Source organism: Erythrolamprus reginae, chromosome 1, assembly GCF_031021105.1.
Source record: "Erythrolamprus reginae isolate rEryReg1 chromosome 1, rEryReg1.hap1, whole genome shotgun sequence".
Taxonomy (NCBI): Eukaryota; Metazoa; Chordata; class Lepidosauria; order Squamata; family Dipsadidae; genus Erythrolamprus; species Erythrolamprus reginae.
In genome coordinates, this window is record NC_091950.1 from 337,896,675 (window position 1) to 337,914,513 (window position 17,839).

Here is a 17,839-nt window from a genome sequence, read left to right on the forward strand (position 1 = left end):
TCCTTTCCAGCCTCCAGATCGGACGAAAACGCTGCCACCGATTGCAAAAACGGCGCTCCGCCGGGCGGCGCCACTCGGCTATAACCTTCTAAAACAGCCGGGCACTTCTCGGCGGCCTCCGGAACCTGAACCCGAACTTCCGAACTGTTTCAGAAGGTGACAGCTAGGCGGCGGCGCTTCTCGGCGGCCTCCGGAACCCGAACCCGAAAAGTTCGGGTTCGGATTCGGGAGAATGCCAAGAAGCCCGCTGGCTGTTTTAAAAGGTGACAGCTGGGTGGCGGCACCCAGCGGAGCACCATTTTGCGATTTTTTCCCTTTGCACGCATTAATCACTTTTACATTGCTTCCTATGGGAAACAATGTTTCGTCTTACGAACTTTTCGCCTTACGAACCTACTTCTCGAACCAATTAAATTCATAAGATGAGGTATTACTGTACTACTTTGTATATGCATTCTAAGATGTTTCAAGTGTTCAACAAAAGCATGGCTGTATATTATAAACTGTAGTTTTCAAATTTGAAACAATTTCATTTAGTTACTTTATTTTGTTAACAAGATTTTGTGTTGTTTTAACATGTTGCCAATTTCTGAAATTTATTTAATAGCTTCTCCTTCCATGCGAGGATCAACACCTTTAGATGTTGCAGCAGCATCGGTAATGGATAATAATGAGCTTGCACTGGCTTTAAGAGAACCTGACTTAGAGAAGGTAAATGATAAATAATATTATAGAATCTATATTTTGTAAGTATGCATATATATTTCTTAGCATACAGTAATGGCAGTCTTCATCCTGTTAGCAATGTTATGTTAATACAGAAGAACTCCATACATGACAGTACTTACAATTCATACTATCCGCTAGAAGTTTAATAGCTGATTGGTTATGCCAGCAACTCCAGTTAAAAACATTTTGAGATAGACATCTTATTTTGACATTATGGTGTAATATATAGTAGATTTAGTAGGCCACGTTTCGGCCGACCAGGAAGGACGTCTTCGTGACGTCAAAGCTCCACCCATGGAATTCCCTATTGGGATTCCCCACCTCCTTTCCAGCCTCCAGATTGGACGAAAACGCCGCTGCCGATCGCAAAAATGGCGCTCCGCCATTTTGGGATTTCCCCCCCCCCTTGCACGCATTAATCGCTTTTACATTGTTTCCAATGGGAAACATTGATTCGTGTTACGAACTTTTCGCCTTACGAACCTTCTTCCGGAACCAATTATGTTCGTAAGACGAGGTATTACTGTAAGGGTTTTTTAATTGTTTTATTATTGGATTGTTACATATTGTTTTTATCATTGTTGTTAGCCACCCCGAGTTCCAATAAATAAATAAATAAATAAATAGATAGATAGATAGATAGATAGATAGATAGATAGATAGACAGGTAGACAGGTAGATAGATTGAGGGAGAGGGACAAGGGCAGTAAATGCTTCTATTGTTTAATTTTGTCTTGTTCTTAGGTAGTCCGCTACCTGGCTGGCTGTGGTTTGCAGAACTGTCCTTTACTAATTTCTAAAGGCTATCCAGATATTGGATGGAACCCAGTTGAAGGAGAACGATACCTGGATTTCCTTCGTTTTGCTGTTTTTTGCAATGGTAGAGTTAAGATACTACAGTTTTTGAATAACTTGGCTATTCTTAATCCATTATATCTTATCTACAGTTATTAATTTGATGAAGAGCTGCTTCTCAGCGTTCTTATGACATCATAGTTTGATAAATGTTTTCTTTTTAACATCTTCTTAAGTCACTATGTAGCACTATGCAGCACTATGAAACATTGAGAGAAAACTGGAATCATTCAATGAATAGCATATCTTCCCTACCCAAAACCATTGGCACCTCCCTCCCTAACTTCATTCTTCTGTGTTGAGAATCTGTATGAAGCTCAATTTATCCATTATTTTTCTCATCTCATATTCCAGTACATACCCTATAACTTTGTTAATAGTGATGGCCGAACCCGAACAGTCCACGGCGCCAAAGCTCCGCCCCCAGAATCCCATCGTTCTTTATTTTTACGAATGCTTTATTTTTATTTATTTTTATTTTTACGAAAAAGGATGCCACAGCGGCGCGGCAAGCAAAGGGAGGTCCTTTCATGTAAATTTTTTTTTAAATTTTTTACGTGAAAAGACCTCCCTTTGCTTGCGGCATCGCAAGCAAAATGAACTGGGAATCCCACGAAGAGATTCCGGGGGCGGAGCTTTGATGTCACCTATACCGGCAGGTTGCTAAGGATGCCAAGGTGATCAATTCCTGGATTCCATCCTCCTTCCATTATTCTAGTGCCGCCCCCGGAATCCAGGAAGTGATCACCTTGGCGTCCTTAGCAACCTGCCGGTATACGTGACGTCAAAGCTCCGCCCCCAGAATCTCTTCGTGGGATTCCCCAGCTCCTTTTGTGCCTCTCTCCCAGCCTCCCGACCGGCTAACAGCTCCCCGGTGTTCGCCTTCCTCCGCCGCCACCAGCGCCCGGCTCCTCCTCCTCTTCTCAGCAGATGACAGCCGGGCAATGGCTTTCGCCTGGTGTTCGGCACGAACGCCGAACCAGAGCACAATTTTTTAAAAAAATTCGGGTTCGGGTTTGGTATGCCGAACACCACAAAATTCAGTACGGACCCGAATTGTGCGGGTTCGGTTCGCCCAACACTATTTGCTAACTTCAAATATTCTGACATATTCTGACACCATCTATCTCTGGCTTGCCTGTTGTGTTGTGACGTTTCTAAGTGCTGACTTCAGGTCAAATACAAAATGTGCTGAAATACAATTATTAGGAAGTAAGAAAGAAGAGGCTCTTCTAATGTGGTGATTGGAATAACTTCTAATGTTAATTGAGACTACTTTGGATATTGATAAAATGGATGGAGTTTCTCATAGTTTAACTATTTAATTCAATGTAAAGTTTACTTTTGGGTTAGAGTTTCAGGCATAATGTAGGTTCTCTCTTTTTGCTAATATAGTTGTCAAATTTCAAAATAGGTAAGACAATTGATAGACAGACAGACAAATAAATATTGGGCTTTTAAATCATATGTTATCAAAACTAATTCCAGATTTTTGGCTTCATCAAGTAGTTACGTTTCTATATGATTGTAGGAGAGAGTGTTGAAGAAAATGCTAATGTGGTAGTCAGACTGCTCATTCGACGGCCTGAATGTTTTGGACCAGCACTGAGAGGTGAAGGTGGAAATGGCTTACTTGCTGCTATGGAAGAAGCCATAAACATATCAGAAGATCCTACAAGAGATGGTCCTTCATCAACAAATGGATCTACTAAAACATCGTAGGTAGAATGGAAATGTTTATTCCCTGAATAAAATTTCTTTCATGAGTCATTGCTTCTAAAATGATCTGTATGGTGCTGGTCTATGACATTAATAACATTTATTAGTTTGAAATTCTTTTTGGCCTATCACAAAGCCTAATACATTTCTTAAGTATAATATCTATTAATATCTATTAATTTGTGTTGAGAATTTTAATAACAATATTATTTATGATAAAAATTATAAGAATCTTCTGTTTACTCCCTCAAGAACGGAAGATTTGCAAAATCAGTATATGGATTTAAAATCATTTGTAAGCCCTATATCCTGTCTGTCTATCCATAAATAGATCACAGATAGGCAGATAGTGTTTAATCACTATTCTGCATAATTTAACTTATACATTATATGTAAGTTAAGTTCCATGTGTTCTACATTTCTTATGGCATAGATCAGGGGTGTCTAACTCAAGGCTCGTGGGCCAGATCCAGCCCACAGGCTGGATTCAACTGGCCCACGGCATTGCCTTAGAAACAGTGAAGGACCTCTGCCAGCGAAAACAGAGCTTAAGAGGGCTTCATGCGTCTCTCCTAAGCTCTGTTTTTGCTGGCAGAGAGTTGCTGGAGGCCATCTTAGCTTAAAACAGAGCTTGGGAGCCCATTTTCACTGTCAGAGTGCTCGGATCTCCATAGGCATCCCCATCATGAGTGACATTGCTGTGGCCATGCCCACCCTGGCTATGCCCACCCCAGCTTCTGAGGTCAAACACAATCCCAACACACCCTTGAGTGAAATTGAGTTTGACACCCCTGTCATAGATACTTTTACTGATATGGATTTTTCTGTTCACAAGCTATTATAATTGTTGTGAAAATGTTGTTCCCACTCTTTTCAGAAAATCCTTTGTCCTTTGATCCAAGTTGAATCTGCAATCTGATTTCCCAGTAGCATAAGAGCCATGGTGGCACAGTAATTAAGAGTGCAATACTGCAGGCTATTCTGCTGACTGCGGGCTGACTTGCAATTTGGCAGTTCAAATCTCACAGTAGTTAGAGTGCAGTACTGCAGGCTACTTCTGCTGACTGCCGGCTGGCTTGCAATTTGGTCGTTCAAATCTCACCAGGCTCAGGATGGAACTGCCATCCTTCTGAGGTTGGTAAAATGAGAACTCAGATTGTTGGGGGCAATATGCTATTGCTATATGCTATTGCTAAATGCTATTCCCTGTGTAATTTTGAACTATAGAGAATTCTTTCAGGTAATTATTGATAAAAAGCTCCGTAAACATTTATATTTATCTTGTGGCTGTTTGAAGTAAATATATCTTCATATCTTAGAGATGAACTTTCCTTTAAATGACTAGAGGTGAATTTATCTTTGAAAATTAAGTGGCTTTCAAGAAACAGAGAGAAAAAAGGAAAGATTTACGCCTCCCCCCCAATACATATCTGAGCTAAAGCTTTTCTAAATGGGGGAGATTAAATGCCTAGAAGGCATAAATAAGATTCATTGTGACTGTGGGCAGGTGGTTTATGATTTAAAAAACATACATTACATATCCATACAAAAATGCCCCCTCCCCAAATCCCCACCAAACAAAAAGCCCTCTATTTGGTATTATTTTAGACCGAGGGCTATCACTATAATAATAATAATAATAATAATAATAATAATAATAATAATAATAATAATAATAATAATAATTATTATTATTTATTAGATTTGTATGCCGCCCCTCTCCATAGACTCGTTATCTCTTCTGAGCACTAAAATCTAAGTTTTAACTGGTTATGCCAAGCCTTGAACATAGGTATGACTAAAGATACATTATATAATAGATTTAATTGTTATTCCTTCACTATTTTTAAATTTCTATGAAAAACATAAACAGAAGTGAAGTAGAAGAAGAGGATGATACTGTTCACATGGGAAATGCCATCATGACTTTTTATGCTGCTCTGATAGATCTCTTGGGACGCTGTGCTCCAGAAATGCATGTAAGTATTCATGTAATTAGTACTTATTACTTTTGTTGAATTTATATCTTATCTGTGTTAATGGATAATATGAACCAGAATGTGTGATTCTTCATCATTTTTCTGATTCAAGTATTCCTGAATTCATGGACTTCTGGGTGAGATAGTGGCACCCATGAACAAATAAATGTACCAGGAAATTCTAACAATAAATAAAATAAAATATAAATAAATAAAGTAAATAAAAGATACAATTAAGTGCATGGAAAAATAACTATTTGATTGTTGTGTTTGGGCTTGGGCCAGCCGTTGCTCCCACAGATGGGAGAGAGGCACAAAGTGAGTGCGAAAGCCTGGCTGATAGCCAGGAAGACGTGGCAGACAGCCATGAGGATGAGGCCACTGGTTCAGAGGAGTTGGCAGACAGCACGCAGGACCCAGCAGACAGCCCAGGGGATTGGCAGGCAGTCACTCAGACAGTCTATCTTCCTTGGATTCCTCTGCAGACCAGCTCATAGACATGTGTAGCTGGAGAACCATGCAAAGGAGGGCTCAATTAAAGGACCATTACCGGTGACCATTACACCCTGAGCTGGGTGTGGTTCTTATACTGAGGGCTGGGTGTGGTTCCCTTAATGAGGGCTAAAGGTATAAAAGGGAACAGAGGCAAAAGGCAAACTGTGGCTGTTTATCTGTGTGACTTGGTGGTTCCTGCTCTGAAGTTTCTGTTCCGTGCCTTTGGATTTCAACCCAGCCTTTTCAGGCATGTGGGAGGTGAAACCTCTGAGCCTAGCTGTTTGCTCTCGAGACTCCAAGATCCAAAGGACTCCTGAAATGTTTTTGCTCCGTGCAGGTTGTCCTTGTTTGCTTTTTCCTGTGCTTTGTATTTGGCTGAGTTAAGCCTTGCACTATAGTTTATTTCTGACAACAAGGACTGTTTTGGTTAACCCTTTTTTGTTTGTTTAATACAAGTTTGCTGATTAGAAAAGCATGTGTGTGTTTGATTTCTTTTCCTTGGACTGTTACTAATTGCCTGAGCCCAGTCAGGCAGAACTCATTTTATATTGCTAGATATATTTAGATAACTTCAGAATTCATATAGACATACTAAAATTCAAAATGTTATTGCAGATGGAATTTAGGAATCAACATACCTACTTATTGCCTCACATGAGATGGGTGGCATTTAATGTAATAAATGAAAAAAATCTTCTTCACTTGGACCATCAGATTTTTAATTGGATGTTGTATGGGGAAAAGAAAGAAAGAACATGAATATAAATAGATATTTGTGTGGTGGTGGTAGTTGAATGGCATAAAATAATTTAAGCAAAATAGAATCATTTCACATTCTAGCCATAGGGAAATTAAATATGTAATTTGACTTTTTATAAATGTGAACTTTTTGATATAGAAATGGTAGAAATGACTGTTAATATAATTGCTTCTTCAGATCCTTCCGAGGAATATGTATTTACCATGAGGATGGCACCTCCTTTTAATAGTGCGTCATTGGAATATGATACCAGTCCATCTTTAAACAAATATTGAGCTCTATGAGATTTCAAGATATATTGTATTAATTCACATAAGTATTATCTGGTGGACATGCATTTATAATTAGCTTATTCATGGAATTATTATGTATAAGGATATACAGTGGTACCTCTACCTAAGAATGAACTTACGAACTTTTCTAGATAACAACCGGGCATTCAAGATTTTATTGCCTCTTCTCAAGAACCATTTTCCACTTACAAAACCGAGCCTGTAACCGGAAAAGGCAAGGAGAAGCCTCCATGGGGCCTCTCTAGGAATCTCCTGGGTGGAAATAGGACCTCCACCCTCTCTGTGGTTTCCCCAATCACACACTTTATTTGCTTTTACATTGATTCGTATGGGAAAAATTGCCTCTTCTTACAAACTTTGCTAGTTAAGAACCTGATCCACGGAACGAATTAAGTTCGTAAATAGAGGTACTGCTGTATCTGCATTCTCTGATTGCTACAATCTCATACAAGAATTCTTAATTGCCTTATTCCATTAGCTCATCCATGCTGGCAAAGGGGAAGCCATTAGAATCAGATCTATTCTGAGGTCCCTGATTCCTTTGGAGGACTTGGTGGGTGTAATTAGCATTCCTTTTCACATGCCAACAATAGCAAAAGGTAAGAAAACTTGTAGTTTTCCCTCCTATTATTTATTACGAGTCACTTGATTATTTCTTCTTCATCAGGTGTGTGGAAATAATTTTTTCTCTCTACTTCCCCCACCTTTCCTCTCCCCATCCTCTCTTTCTCTTTTTTTCCTAGATGGCAATGTTATAGAACCTGATATGTCAGGGGGGTTTTGCCCTGATCACAAGGCAGCGATGGTATTGTTTCTTGACAGGGTCTATGGAATTGAAAACCAAGATTTTCTTCTACATCTGCTAGAAGTTGGCTTTCTGCCAGATCTTCGTGCAGCTGCTTCTTTAGATACGGTAACAGTTAGCTTTTAACTTTCCCTAATTAGCGTTTTCTCTTTTATCCAGATATATCCTCTGCATAAATTTTGATACTTTTAAAAATGATGATTTAAGTGTTAAGGCTGAGCAACACTTTGGATTCAAAGTGAACAAGGTGTGGGAGTCTTCATGTACCCCAATCTTCAGTTCTTTAAGGCAATGGTGATTTATCCTGGAGTTTCATGGCTGTGTTTTGTAGTTGCTGAATTGTTGGAAAAGAAACATTTGGCCTTCCGGTGGTGATGCAGGGCACGGCAGCTATAGAAGAACAATCCTCCGTCCTTTGAGGCTGTCTTTTCTTTTGTTTCCAGAGACTCTTCGAGGCATAAATGGTTTGAAGGAGTGTGTGGAGAAAGCGGGATAATCTGGGCAACAGCGAGGTGAAGGCAAAATGCAACAATAAGATACAATTCTGACAGGCCCAGAAGAAAAAATAATATCAAAATTATATAGATCCTCCGTCCTGGAATTTTATAAAATGGAAGACATAGTCAAAAATTCAATGATAGCATGGGCAGAGAACGTAGGTCATAATATACACTTGGCTGACTGGGAGAGGATTTGGAATACAAATGGCAAAATAACAAAATCAGTCGCTTACAAAAAAAAAAATACTATAAAATGTTCTACATGTGGCACCTACCCCTAGCAATATTGGCTAAAATATACCCAAATATAAATTTGGCTTGTTGGAAATACAAAAAAATGTAGCTACCTTCTTTCATAGGGCGGCATACAAATCTAATAAATAATAATAATAATAATAATAATAATAATAATAACAACAACAACAACAACAACAATAATAATAATAACAAGAATAAGAATAAGAAAACAACATCCTAAAAATATTCAATATTTAATATTACATATAACAGCGGCAAGAATCGCATATGAACAATACTGGGAGGACAATCAAATGCTACCAGAAAATGTACTAATGGACAAAATATAGCGGTGTTCAAAAATGGACATATTAACTATCAAACTGAAAGGATAAAAAAACCAGGAATACTATGAAATATGTACAAAATGGTATGATTTGATTAGGAAAAAAAGGGAACACCCTGAAACAATGTGAGACAAAGATGAAGATATGAGACTTTATATATATAGGAAATATTGTATGTCAGCCAAAAAAAAGTATGAAAATGGATGTGGATCTGTTATAATATTATGATGTTAAAACTGAAAAACATTTTTTTTTTTAAAAAGGAAAGATTTGGTCTAAAGCTTTTGAGACCTGGTAGCTCAGGATTCAAATTTAATAGAAAATTTAAAGTGAACAGTTTCTCAGTGTTAATTAACATAAAGATGACATTTACATTAATAAAGAGAATGAGTGAAGGCTCCTTACATTTTGTATTATATAATATTCTTCGTATATAAGTGGGTTTTAACATTGAAACCTTGACATAGCAACAGAGACTTCCAATTTTAAAAAATAAACTGTAATTCAAGCACAAATGAAATGTTCAAATGTAGTTACCTCTGATTACATATCTGATTGTCATTGCATAAGATGATACACAAATAGCTCTAATAATAGGCAAAATCCAGAGTGGTGTGCCATCACTGCTATTTCAAAATGAATGCAATTTTAATACGGGAATAATAAAGCAAATGTTATATTTTAATTAAAGATGCAGAAAACCTTATTGCCATCTAGTGGCCCTTCAGTGTTTGCATTCTTAATAATTCTTTAATAAAAGACTGGAATAAAGAAAATATACATATAAATTATATAGAGAATATATATATATATATATATAAAATATATAGCGGTATTTCACATTCTTAGCAGCTCTGAAAAGGCTTAGCTCAAAAATACTGCAACTGTGTGTCATTGTTGTGTAGTAAAATATATTAACTGCTTTATAATTTGTTTTATAGGTTGCCCTGAGTGCCACAGATATGGCCCTGGCTCTTAATCGGTACCTCTGCACTGCTGTTTTGCCTTTATTAACAAGATATGCTCCACTTTTTGCTGGAACAGAACATCATGCTTCCCTTATAGATTCCTTGCTACATACTGTATATCGGCTTTCCAAAGGCTGTTCTCTTACCAAAGCTCAGCGGGATTCTATTGAAGAGTGCCTACACTCCATTTGTGGGTAAGGATGGGTTAGACAGCGTGGGTGGAGAAAGAAACAAACACTAAAATTAAGGGAACGTCTTCTGCAAAATATTACTCTTTTAAAAATATGTTGTTATTAAGAATTTTGATTACAATAGAATAGATTTGATTACAATAGAACCTAATAGAAACTACACTTAGAGAAAGAGGCTTGCCTATTTCCCAGCCTCTTTCTCTAAGAAAGAGGAAAAGTACAAGAAAAAGGAAAAAGGAAAAGAGCATAAAAAGGGGGAAGAAAAAAATTATGTAAATAAGAGATTTTCAAGCTTGATTTTATCAAGTGTAAACGAACTTAATAACTTTTTACCTCCCATAAAATCCCCTATCCAGTGATGGCGAACCTTTTTTTCCTTGGGTGCCCAAAGAATGTGGGCATGCGCTATCGTGCATACGCCCACACCCATATTTCAATGCCTCGGGATGGTAAAAGCAGTTTCCCCTGACCTCCCGGAGGCCCTCTGGAAGCCGGAAATGGCCTATTTCCCAACCTCTGCTGAGCCCAGTAGGCTAGTGTCTTGCCCTCCCCAGGTCCCAAATGCTTTCCTGGAGCCGGGGGAGGATAAAAATGCCCTCCCCCATCCCCCCAGAGGCTCTCTGGAAGCCAAAAATCAGTTGGCGAGCACACACATGCACATTGGAGCTGAGCTAGAGCAACGGATTGCGTGCCAACAGATATGACTCCCCGTGCCACCTGTGGCACTCATGCCATAGGTTTGCCATCACTGCCCTATCCTATCTCTTATCTGTAGGCAAACCCATAAAACATCAATCCCGGTGTCAGCAAAAATTCCATAAAGGGCTGCCAAAACTTTGCAAAAATGTCTTATTTTATCCCTGATCAAATAAACCAACTATATATTTCTTCTTTTTACTTCTATAGTCAAATAATATAGAATTTTCAATTCTTCTGATTTCTTCAAATCTTTAACAAGCTTTTGTAAATCAACAGGATTTTGCAAATCCAGTAAGAAAATAACTTAATAGCTAATAGCCTTAAACTGTGCAATGGGTCATTTCAAAAAGTCATTAGAAAGTGAAGCTTGCAAACTTAGTATCCTTTAAAAGCAAGATGGCTGATTCCTTCATCATCCAGTGTTCAATCCTGCTGAAAATTGGTGTTCTGCAGTCTCCTCAAAAGAAGCAGCTCTCTAGAGCAGTGTTTCCCAACCAGTGTGCCGCGGCACACTAGTGTGCCGCGGGACATGGTCAGGTGTGCCGCGAGCCAGGCCTGGCTGGAGCTTCCCTGGCGGTGACGGGAAGTGAACTTTTGGGGCTCGGTGGGAGGGCGCCGGCCACTGTTGTTTCTAAGCTGCGTGGGCGTGCGCCCGCACAGTCATTAGGACCCCCCCCCCCACAGAAATTTTTGAAGTGGCGCAAAGCCACGCAGTCCTGAATTGCTCCCTTCTCCGGCCAGCAAAGTCAGCTGCCCGGGAAAGCGCCGCCTTTAAAAAGCACGCGTTTAAAAAGCGCGCCGTTTTCCCATGCAGCCGGCTTGCTGGCCGGAGAAGCAAGCAATCCGGGACTGCGTGGCTTTGCGCCGTGATGACAACGGTGCCGTGGTGGCCTCCAAGTGCCGCCCTTCGTGGCGCCTCACCACCCGTTTCTGCAGGTAGAAGTCGGGTGGGGTACCGGGAGGCGGAGCGTGGCCGGGCGCTGAGCGCCATAGACACCTGGGAGGGCAAAGGGTTGGATGTGGTTGCTGCCTCTTAGGCGGAGGTGAAGGCAATGGCGGAGTTTGCACTGGGGCCATGCGGGGCCGCTGATCCAGGGGGCAGCGAACCGGCAAGCCGCCCTCCACTCTCTCTCCACTCTCTCTTTCTCTCTATGTTGCCGGCGTGGTGCACGAGAGAGAAAGAGAGAGAGTGAGAAAAAGGAGGGTTAGAGAGAAAGCAAGAGAGAAAAAGGAAGAGAGAAGGAAAGCGAGAGAGAGAGAGAGAGAGAAAGCAAGGGAGAGAGAAAGAAAGAATAAAAGAGATAGCAAGAAAGACAGAAAGAGAGAGAGAAAGAATGCAAGAGAGAGAAAGCGAGAAAGAAAGAGGGAAGGAGGGCGAGAGAAAGCAAAAAAGAGAGGAAGGAAGGAAGAAAGAAAGAGGGATGGAGAGAGAGGGAAAGAAAGAGATAGGGGAGAAATAGGGAGAAAGGGAGGAAGAGAGGGTTTTTTTGTCCAAACATTTTTAGCTCCTCCCCCCCGCTCCCCCCCCCCCCCAGTGTTCCCCAGGATTTTGTAAGTGTGAATAATGTGCCGCCGCTCAAAAAAGGTTGGGAAACACTGCTCTAGAGCACATATCCTGTCCTTTTCTTATTGAAAAAGTTTCCAAGGAACTGGTCTACTTGTCAGTTCCTTTATTTTTGCCATGGTCTAGTTTCAGAGACATTAGTCAGTCCTCTTCTAGGTGTCCTGTAATAAATTATTCTTGAGGCTGTTGCTTGCTTGAAAGAAAAACAAAAATAAGCTTCATTTAGGAAACAACAGACACGATATTTTTCGGAGTATAAGATGCACTTTCCCCACTCCCCAACAAAAGGGGGGTGAAAATCTGGGTGCATCTTATACACCAAATGTAGCCCAGCCTCTGAAACAGAGCTTTGCAAGACTGAAAAAAATAGCCTCTCAAATTGACCTTTGCAAGTCTAATGTTCCAGGCTGTTTGCTAAGGATGCTAGCCAGATGGATGCTGGTGGTAGGCAGATTTTTTTTTCTTATTTTGCTCCCCAAAAACTAAGGTGCATCTTACAGTCCAAAAAATAGCATCTTCTTACAAAAGTACATTAAAAAGTGTAGAGTCACTCTACTAACAGTTTTTGTATCTGTTAAGACAAGAGGTCAATAATTTCATGTCTGCAAAAGGCTTGTGCAGCTCGAGTTGAATTTCAGTAGGATGTAGGATTGATGATAAAGTGAATCAACAGATTAAAATTATCTGTAATTACGTCAACTACTAGTATGTAATAAATATCCAGCATTACTTAATATGTAATGATTATGGTAATAATAAAATACATTCCAAAACTATTGCTGTTAAAATGCTAATGAAAAAAGAATGCATTTCTGAGGTATCTTCAAATGAATGAGCATTTGCTATGACAGAATATATAGTTAGTTGGTTAGTAAATTATCCACGAGGTCAACAGTGAAAAACAGGAGTTAATTAAAATGTAAAATAAATTGTTATGTTTCAGACACTGTTGGGAGGAAGGGATATGTTTATACTGCATATAACTCCAAATATAAAATATAATTTATAGGTTTTTAACTATATTACTAAAGACAAAACATAAATTTGTTAGAAGAAAATAACTTCATACAAAGGGATAAAGGTGAAATAATGTTATAAGAAAACAACTGAATATGAATTCAGCATTTTTATTACCTCCCTCATTGTTTTGTCCCACACTGGCTTTGTTCAAGCATGAATCTGAACATATTTTATCTCCATATTTCATGTACTGTTATCTTTTAATCAGTAACACTGATTAAGCTTCGGTAGTGATTACAGATTACTAACTTGCATAATCACAATAATGGTTATAAATCTAGTCTATGTTGTACTGAACCTTTTTTTCTATTGATAGTCAGCTAAGACCTTCAATGATGCAACATTTGTTGAGAAGATTAGTATTTGATATCCCTCTTCTAAATGAACATGCTAAAATGCCTCTTAAGGTAAGTTTAATTTTTATAAAATATGCAATTAATGTCATTAGGCATCATCTATCAGAAGAAACAGATGACCTTGTGATTTGCCTACGATTGGCCAATTGTAATCCATGTTACATTCAGTGTAATATTCAAACCCTAAATGTAGGATGATCACAAAAACTATGCCATGCTTACTCTGTTATTCTTTCAGTTCCATTTTGATAGTTCAGTTTTGATTCAAAGCTGGATACAATTTAATATTTCTTATTTCAATAGTGCTTACAAAAAGCTACATACTGTGAACATTGAAAACACAGACTTGGCCTAAAACTTGCCTTATATGTAGCAGAAATAGAAAATAAAGTAATTATCTTAGCTAGAGACGAGAAAATATATACAAGTTGTATAAAGGATATTTAGAAGACCTATTTCATTCATTATTTTGGAAATTCTCCCCCATACAGAAGTGTGTTTGGCCAAGACCTGTCAGTGATTAAAATGATTCAAATCTTATTAAGACCATCCATAGGTTTGGAGATAATCTAGAGATATGGAAGTAATTATTTGTTGAATGTTTAATTTAAAGAAAAAGCACCCAAAATCCTTATACTAGCTTAACAAATAATAGATTAATTCTGCCATAATTGTTGATAGGGTTGAGATAATTATTTTAATCTTTATGTCACCTGTTGCAACATCTGTGCATCTATCATTTAAAGTGATTATATGTAGCTACCGAATAGGCCTTGTCAGAAAGCAAACTCTCATGTTTCTTTTTTAGTTGTTGACAATTCATTATGAAAGATGTTGGAAATACTACTGTTTACCAGGAGGATGGGGAAATTTTGGTGCTGCATCAGAAGAAGAACTTCATTTATCCAGAAAGCTGTTCTGGGGTATTTTTGATGCCTTATCTCAAAAGGTAATATTTTAGGATGTGATATTTTAATATGTATTAATTGCATATTAATAATTGTACTTTATGATGAATATGCTGAAATGAATATCATGATGAAAATTATAATGATGTTTAAATATATCTTCTTTAAAAATTAATTAGCTAGCAAATTATTTTCATAAATGTTTATCCAATCTGTAACTTTGTTGCCTTTAATAGAAGAATTATATTAAATGAAAAATTTACAATAGTGGCGAATATTCCATTTGTGCTAGCAGCATGAGGTAGAGATGAATATGAGTGGGCTAAATATTTATAAATAAAAGCAGATTTCATTTTTTAAAAAAAATCAGTATATATTCCACCTTTTATTTGGGAGCACAAAGTGGCTTCTGTCTTCTGTTTTCTCCAGTACAAGAATCCTGTGAGGTAGGTGAACCTGAAAGTTGGTGGCTGACCCCAGATCACGCAGTGAGCTTCTATGGCTAAAGGTGGCCAAAACTGTAATTCCAAGATTCTACTCCAGTACTTTAATCTGGATATCCAGGATTAAATCCTGGATGAAATCCAGTACTTTAATCTGAACTATATCATAAATAAATGCTACACTGGTTCTCAGAAATTCTTCCATTGATTATTGTTTGTTCTGTCAGGCTCTCTGGTAGACTCCTCCCAAAAATTCACAGGTACAAATTTCAGACACACACACGTTTGAAAATTCAAAACAATGTTCTTTATAATGAAAATTCACTTAAACTAAGCCCTCTTTTGGTATAGCAAAGAGCACTCCTCTCCCACCAAACTGGTAATTTGTACAAGTCCCTTATCAGTTCTGTGATACTTAGCTTGCAGCTGTGAGGCAATTCACAGTCCTTCTTCTTTCACAAAGTGAAACACACTTTGCTCTGGTTTAGTTTCAAAGTGGGGAAAAATCAGCACACAAAAAGTCAAAGTCAGTAAAGCAGTCACGAAACACAACAATCAGATAATCCTCCACAATGGCCAAACCCACAGGCTGCTATTTATAGCAGCCTCACTAATTACCACAGCCCCACCCAACCACAGGTGGCCTCATTTTCTTTGATAATAATCTCTCAGTTGTTGTTGCCTATGCATTGCTTTCCGCATGTGTGGCTGTATCATTAACTCTTGTTCTGAATCCAAGGAGGAGCTAGATAATTGATCTCCTTCTGAGCTGTCTGCCACACTCTCCTCCTCCCTGTCACTCATGTCTTCTTGGTCAGAGGAGCCTTCATCATCAGATTCCGCCTTCATCATCAGATTCCACCCGGGCAAAACAGGCGTGTAGCATGTGGATGTCTCCCCCACACCCACAGTCTTTGGGGCAGGAGCTGGGCCAGAGCTAACCACAACAATTGTTGTTAATGTTTAATGTGTCATAGGGAAAGATTCTAATCCCAGCAAATTCAACTGCTAGTTAGAACTATCATCATAACCCTGGAATTGAAAAAATATTGATTCAACTGACAATTGCAACTAACTCAGCAGACTATTAAACCTAGTCCCCTCTAAATCAACATTTGAACAAATGTTTGCCTGGTTAAAATACTTAATTGCTAATTTATCTGCAAACTATGGAGTATCTCATGTTTCTTTTTCATTTTTTCCTGGTGTTGTCAATATTTGTCAAATACAAAAGGCTCAGCCTTTATAGGGAACAATATCCCAATGGATTTGATGGCTTCCTTGCTTCTAGTGCAAGGAAAGGTCTGAGCTAAATTCCCTTGGGAAGTGTGGTTTTGTTTTAGTTAGAAAGTGTGAAGTAGCTTGATTTAAAAGTAAACTTTATTAATGTATTTTTTAAAAATAAAAATAAATATAGTAATGATAGTGGTAATAGAATGCTGAGACAATTCCCAGATAAATGGAAGTTCTCTTAATTTTTTACCAGGGTTTTTTGCATCCTATTTTGTGTTTATAGAAATATGAACAAGAACTATTCAAATTAGCACTGCCATGCTTGAGTGCTGTAGCTGGGGCTTTACCTCCTGATTACATGGAATCAAATTATGTTGGTGTTATGGAAAAACAGGCTTCCATGGATTCAGATGGGAACTTCAATCCACAGCCTGTTGATACTTCCAAGTAAGGATGTTTTCATAGCCTGTATTGAGTTAAACATAACTTTTAAAATAATATGAAATAGCAATAACACTTAGACTTACATACAACTTCACAGTGCTTTACAGCCCTCTGTAAACAGTTCGAAGAATCAGCATATTGGCCCCAACAATCTCGGTCTTCCTTTTATCGACCTTGGAAGGATGGAAGGCTGAGTCAACCTTGAGCCTGGTGAGATTTGATCTGCCAAATTGCAGGCAGCCAAAAGTCAGCAGAATTAGCCTGCAGTACTGCATTCTAACCACTGCGCCACCACTGCTCATTATATGAATAGTGTTTTCTTGGGTGTTGTTAAAACATCTAGCTGTGTTGCTATTAAAAAAAATGTATCTGTCATAAACAGGATTTCCAAGAAACCATTCTTCCTTAACTATTTGTTAATGAAGGTTGATTCTCAAATATAAAAGTATATAAATTATTTAGAAATATTATTTCAGGTTTGTTTTCTAATAATTACATTACATTAAGTATAAGTACAATTGGCAATTTAAGTTCCCTTTATGTTCAGTAACTACTTAATTTATTTTCAAAATTGTTATAAATACAGTGGTACCTCAAGATACGAACCCCTCGTCTTACGAACAACTCGTGATACGAACCCGGGGTTCAGAAAAATTTTGCCTCTTCTTACGAACTTTTTTCGAGTTAAGAACCGGCATTCGGAGACTGCTGGGAAGCCGTGCGGCTGTTTTAAAAGGTGACAGCCAGGCGGCGGGGCTTCCCAGAAGCCTCCCGAACGCCGGTTCGTAACTCGAACAAAGTTCGTAAGAAGAGGCAAAATTTTTCGGAACCCCGGGTTCGGTTCGGGGGGGGTGCAGGGAAGCCCCCCAGGCCGGTTGCGACCTTTAAAAACAGCCGCACCGCTTCCCAGCTGTCTCCTGAAGCCGAACGCTAAAGCCGAACTTCTGCGTTCGGCTTCGGGAGACAGCTGGGAAGCGGCGCGGCTGTTTTAAAAGGTCGCAGCCGGCCTGGGGGGCTTCCCAGCACCCCCCCGAACTGGGAAGCCCCCCAGGCCGGCTGCGACCTTTTAAAACAGCCGCGCCGCTTCCCAGCTGTCTCCTGAAGCTGAACGCTTGCCAGCACCCCCCCGAACCCGGGTTCAGGGGGTGCTAGGAAGCCCCCCAGGCCGGCTGTCACCGTTTAAAACAGCTGCGCGGCTTCCCAGCAGTCGCCGAAAGCCGTTTTTTTGCGGGGGTTTTTTTGGTTGCACGGATTAATTGACTTTACATTGTTTCCTATGGGAAACAATGTTTCG

The 17,839-nt window shown here is 39.0% G+C and overlaps 1 protein-coding gene across 1 annotated transcript in view; it reads left to right on the forward strand.

The window, feature by feature from the left end:
• RYR2 (ryanodine receptor 2) overlaps positions 1-17,839 on the forward strand; it is a 279,326-nt gene that overhangs the window by 157,690 nt on the left and 103,797 nt on the right. The window contains exons 44-53 of the mRNA XM_070734013.1: positions 608-711; positions 1,474-1,609; positions 3,116-3,302; positions 5,177-5,282; positions 7,309-7,429; positions 7,574-7,743; positions 9,661-9,881; positions 13,478-13,568; positions 14,326-14,466; positions 16,385-16,548. Coding sequence (XP_070590114.1) covers positions 608-711; positions 1,474-1,609; positions 3,116-3,302; positions 5,177-5,282; positions 7,309-7,429; positions 7,574-7,743; positions 9,661-9,881; positions 13,478-13,568; positions 14,326-14,466; positions 16,385-16,548 — 1,441 coding nt within the window. The remainder of the gene's footprint in view (positions 1-607; positions 712-1,473; positions 1,610-3,115; positions 3,303-5,176; positions 5,283-7,308; positions 7,430-7,573; positions 7,744-9,660; positions 9,882-13,477; positions 13,569-14,325; positions 14,467-16,384; positions 16,549-17,839) is intronic.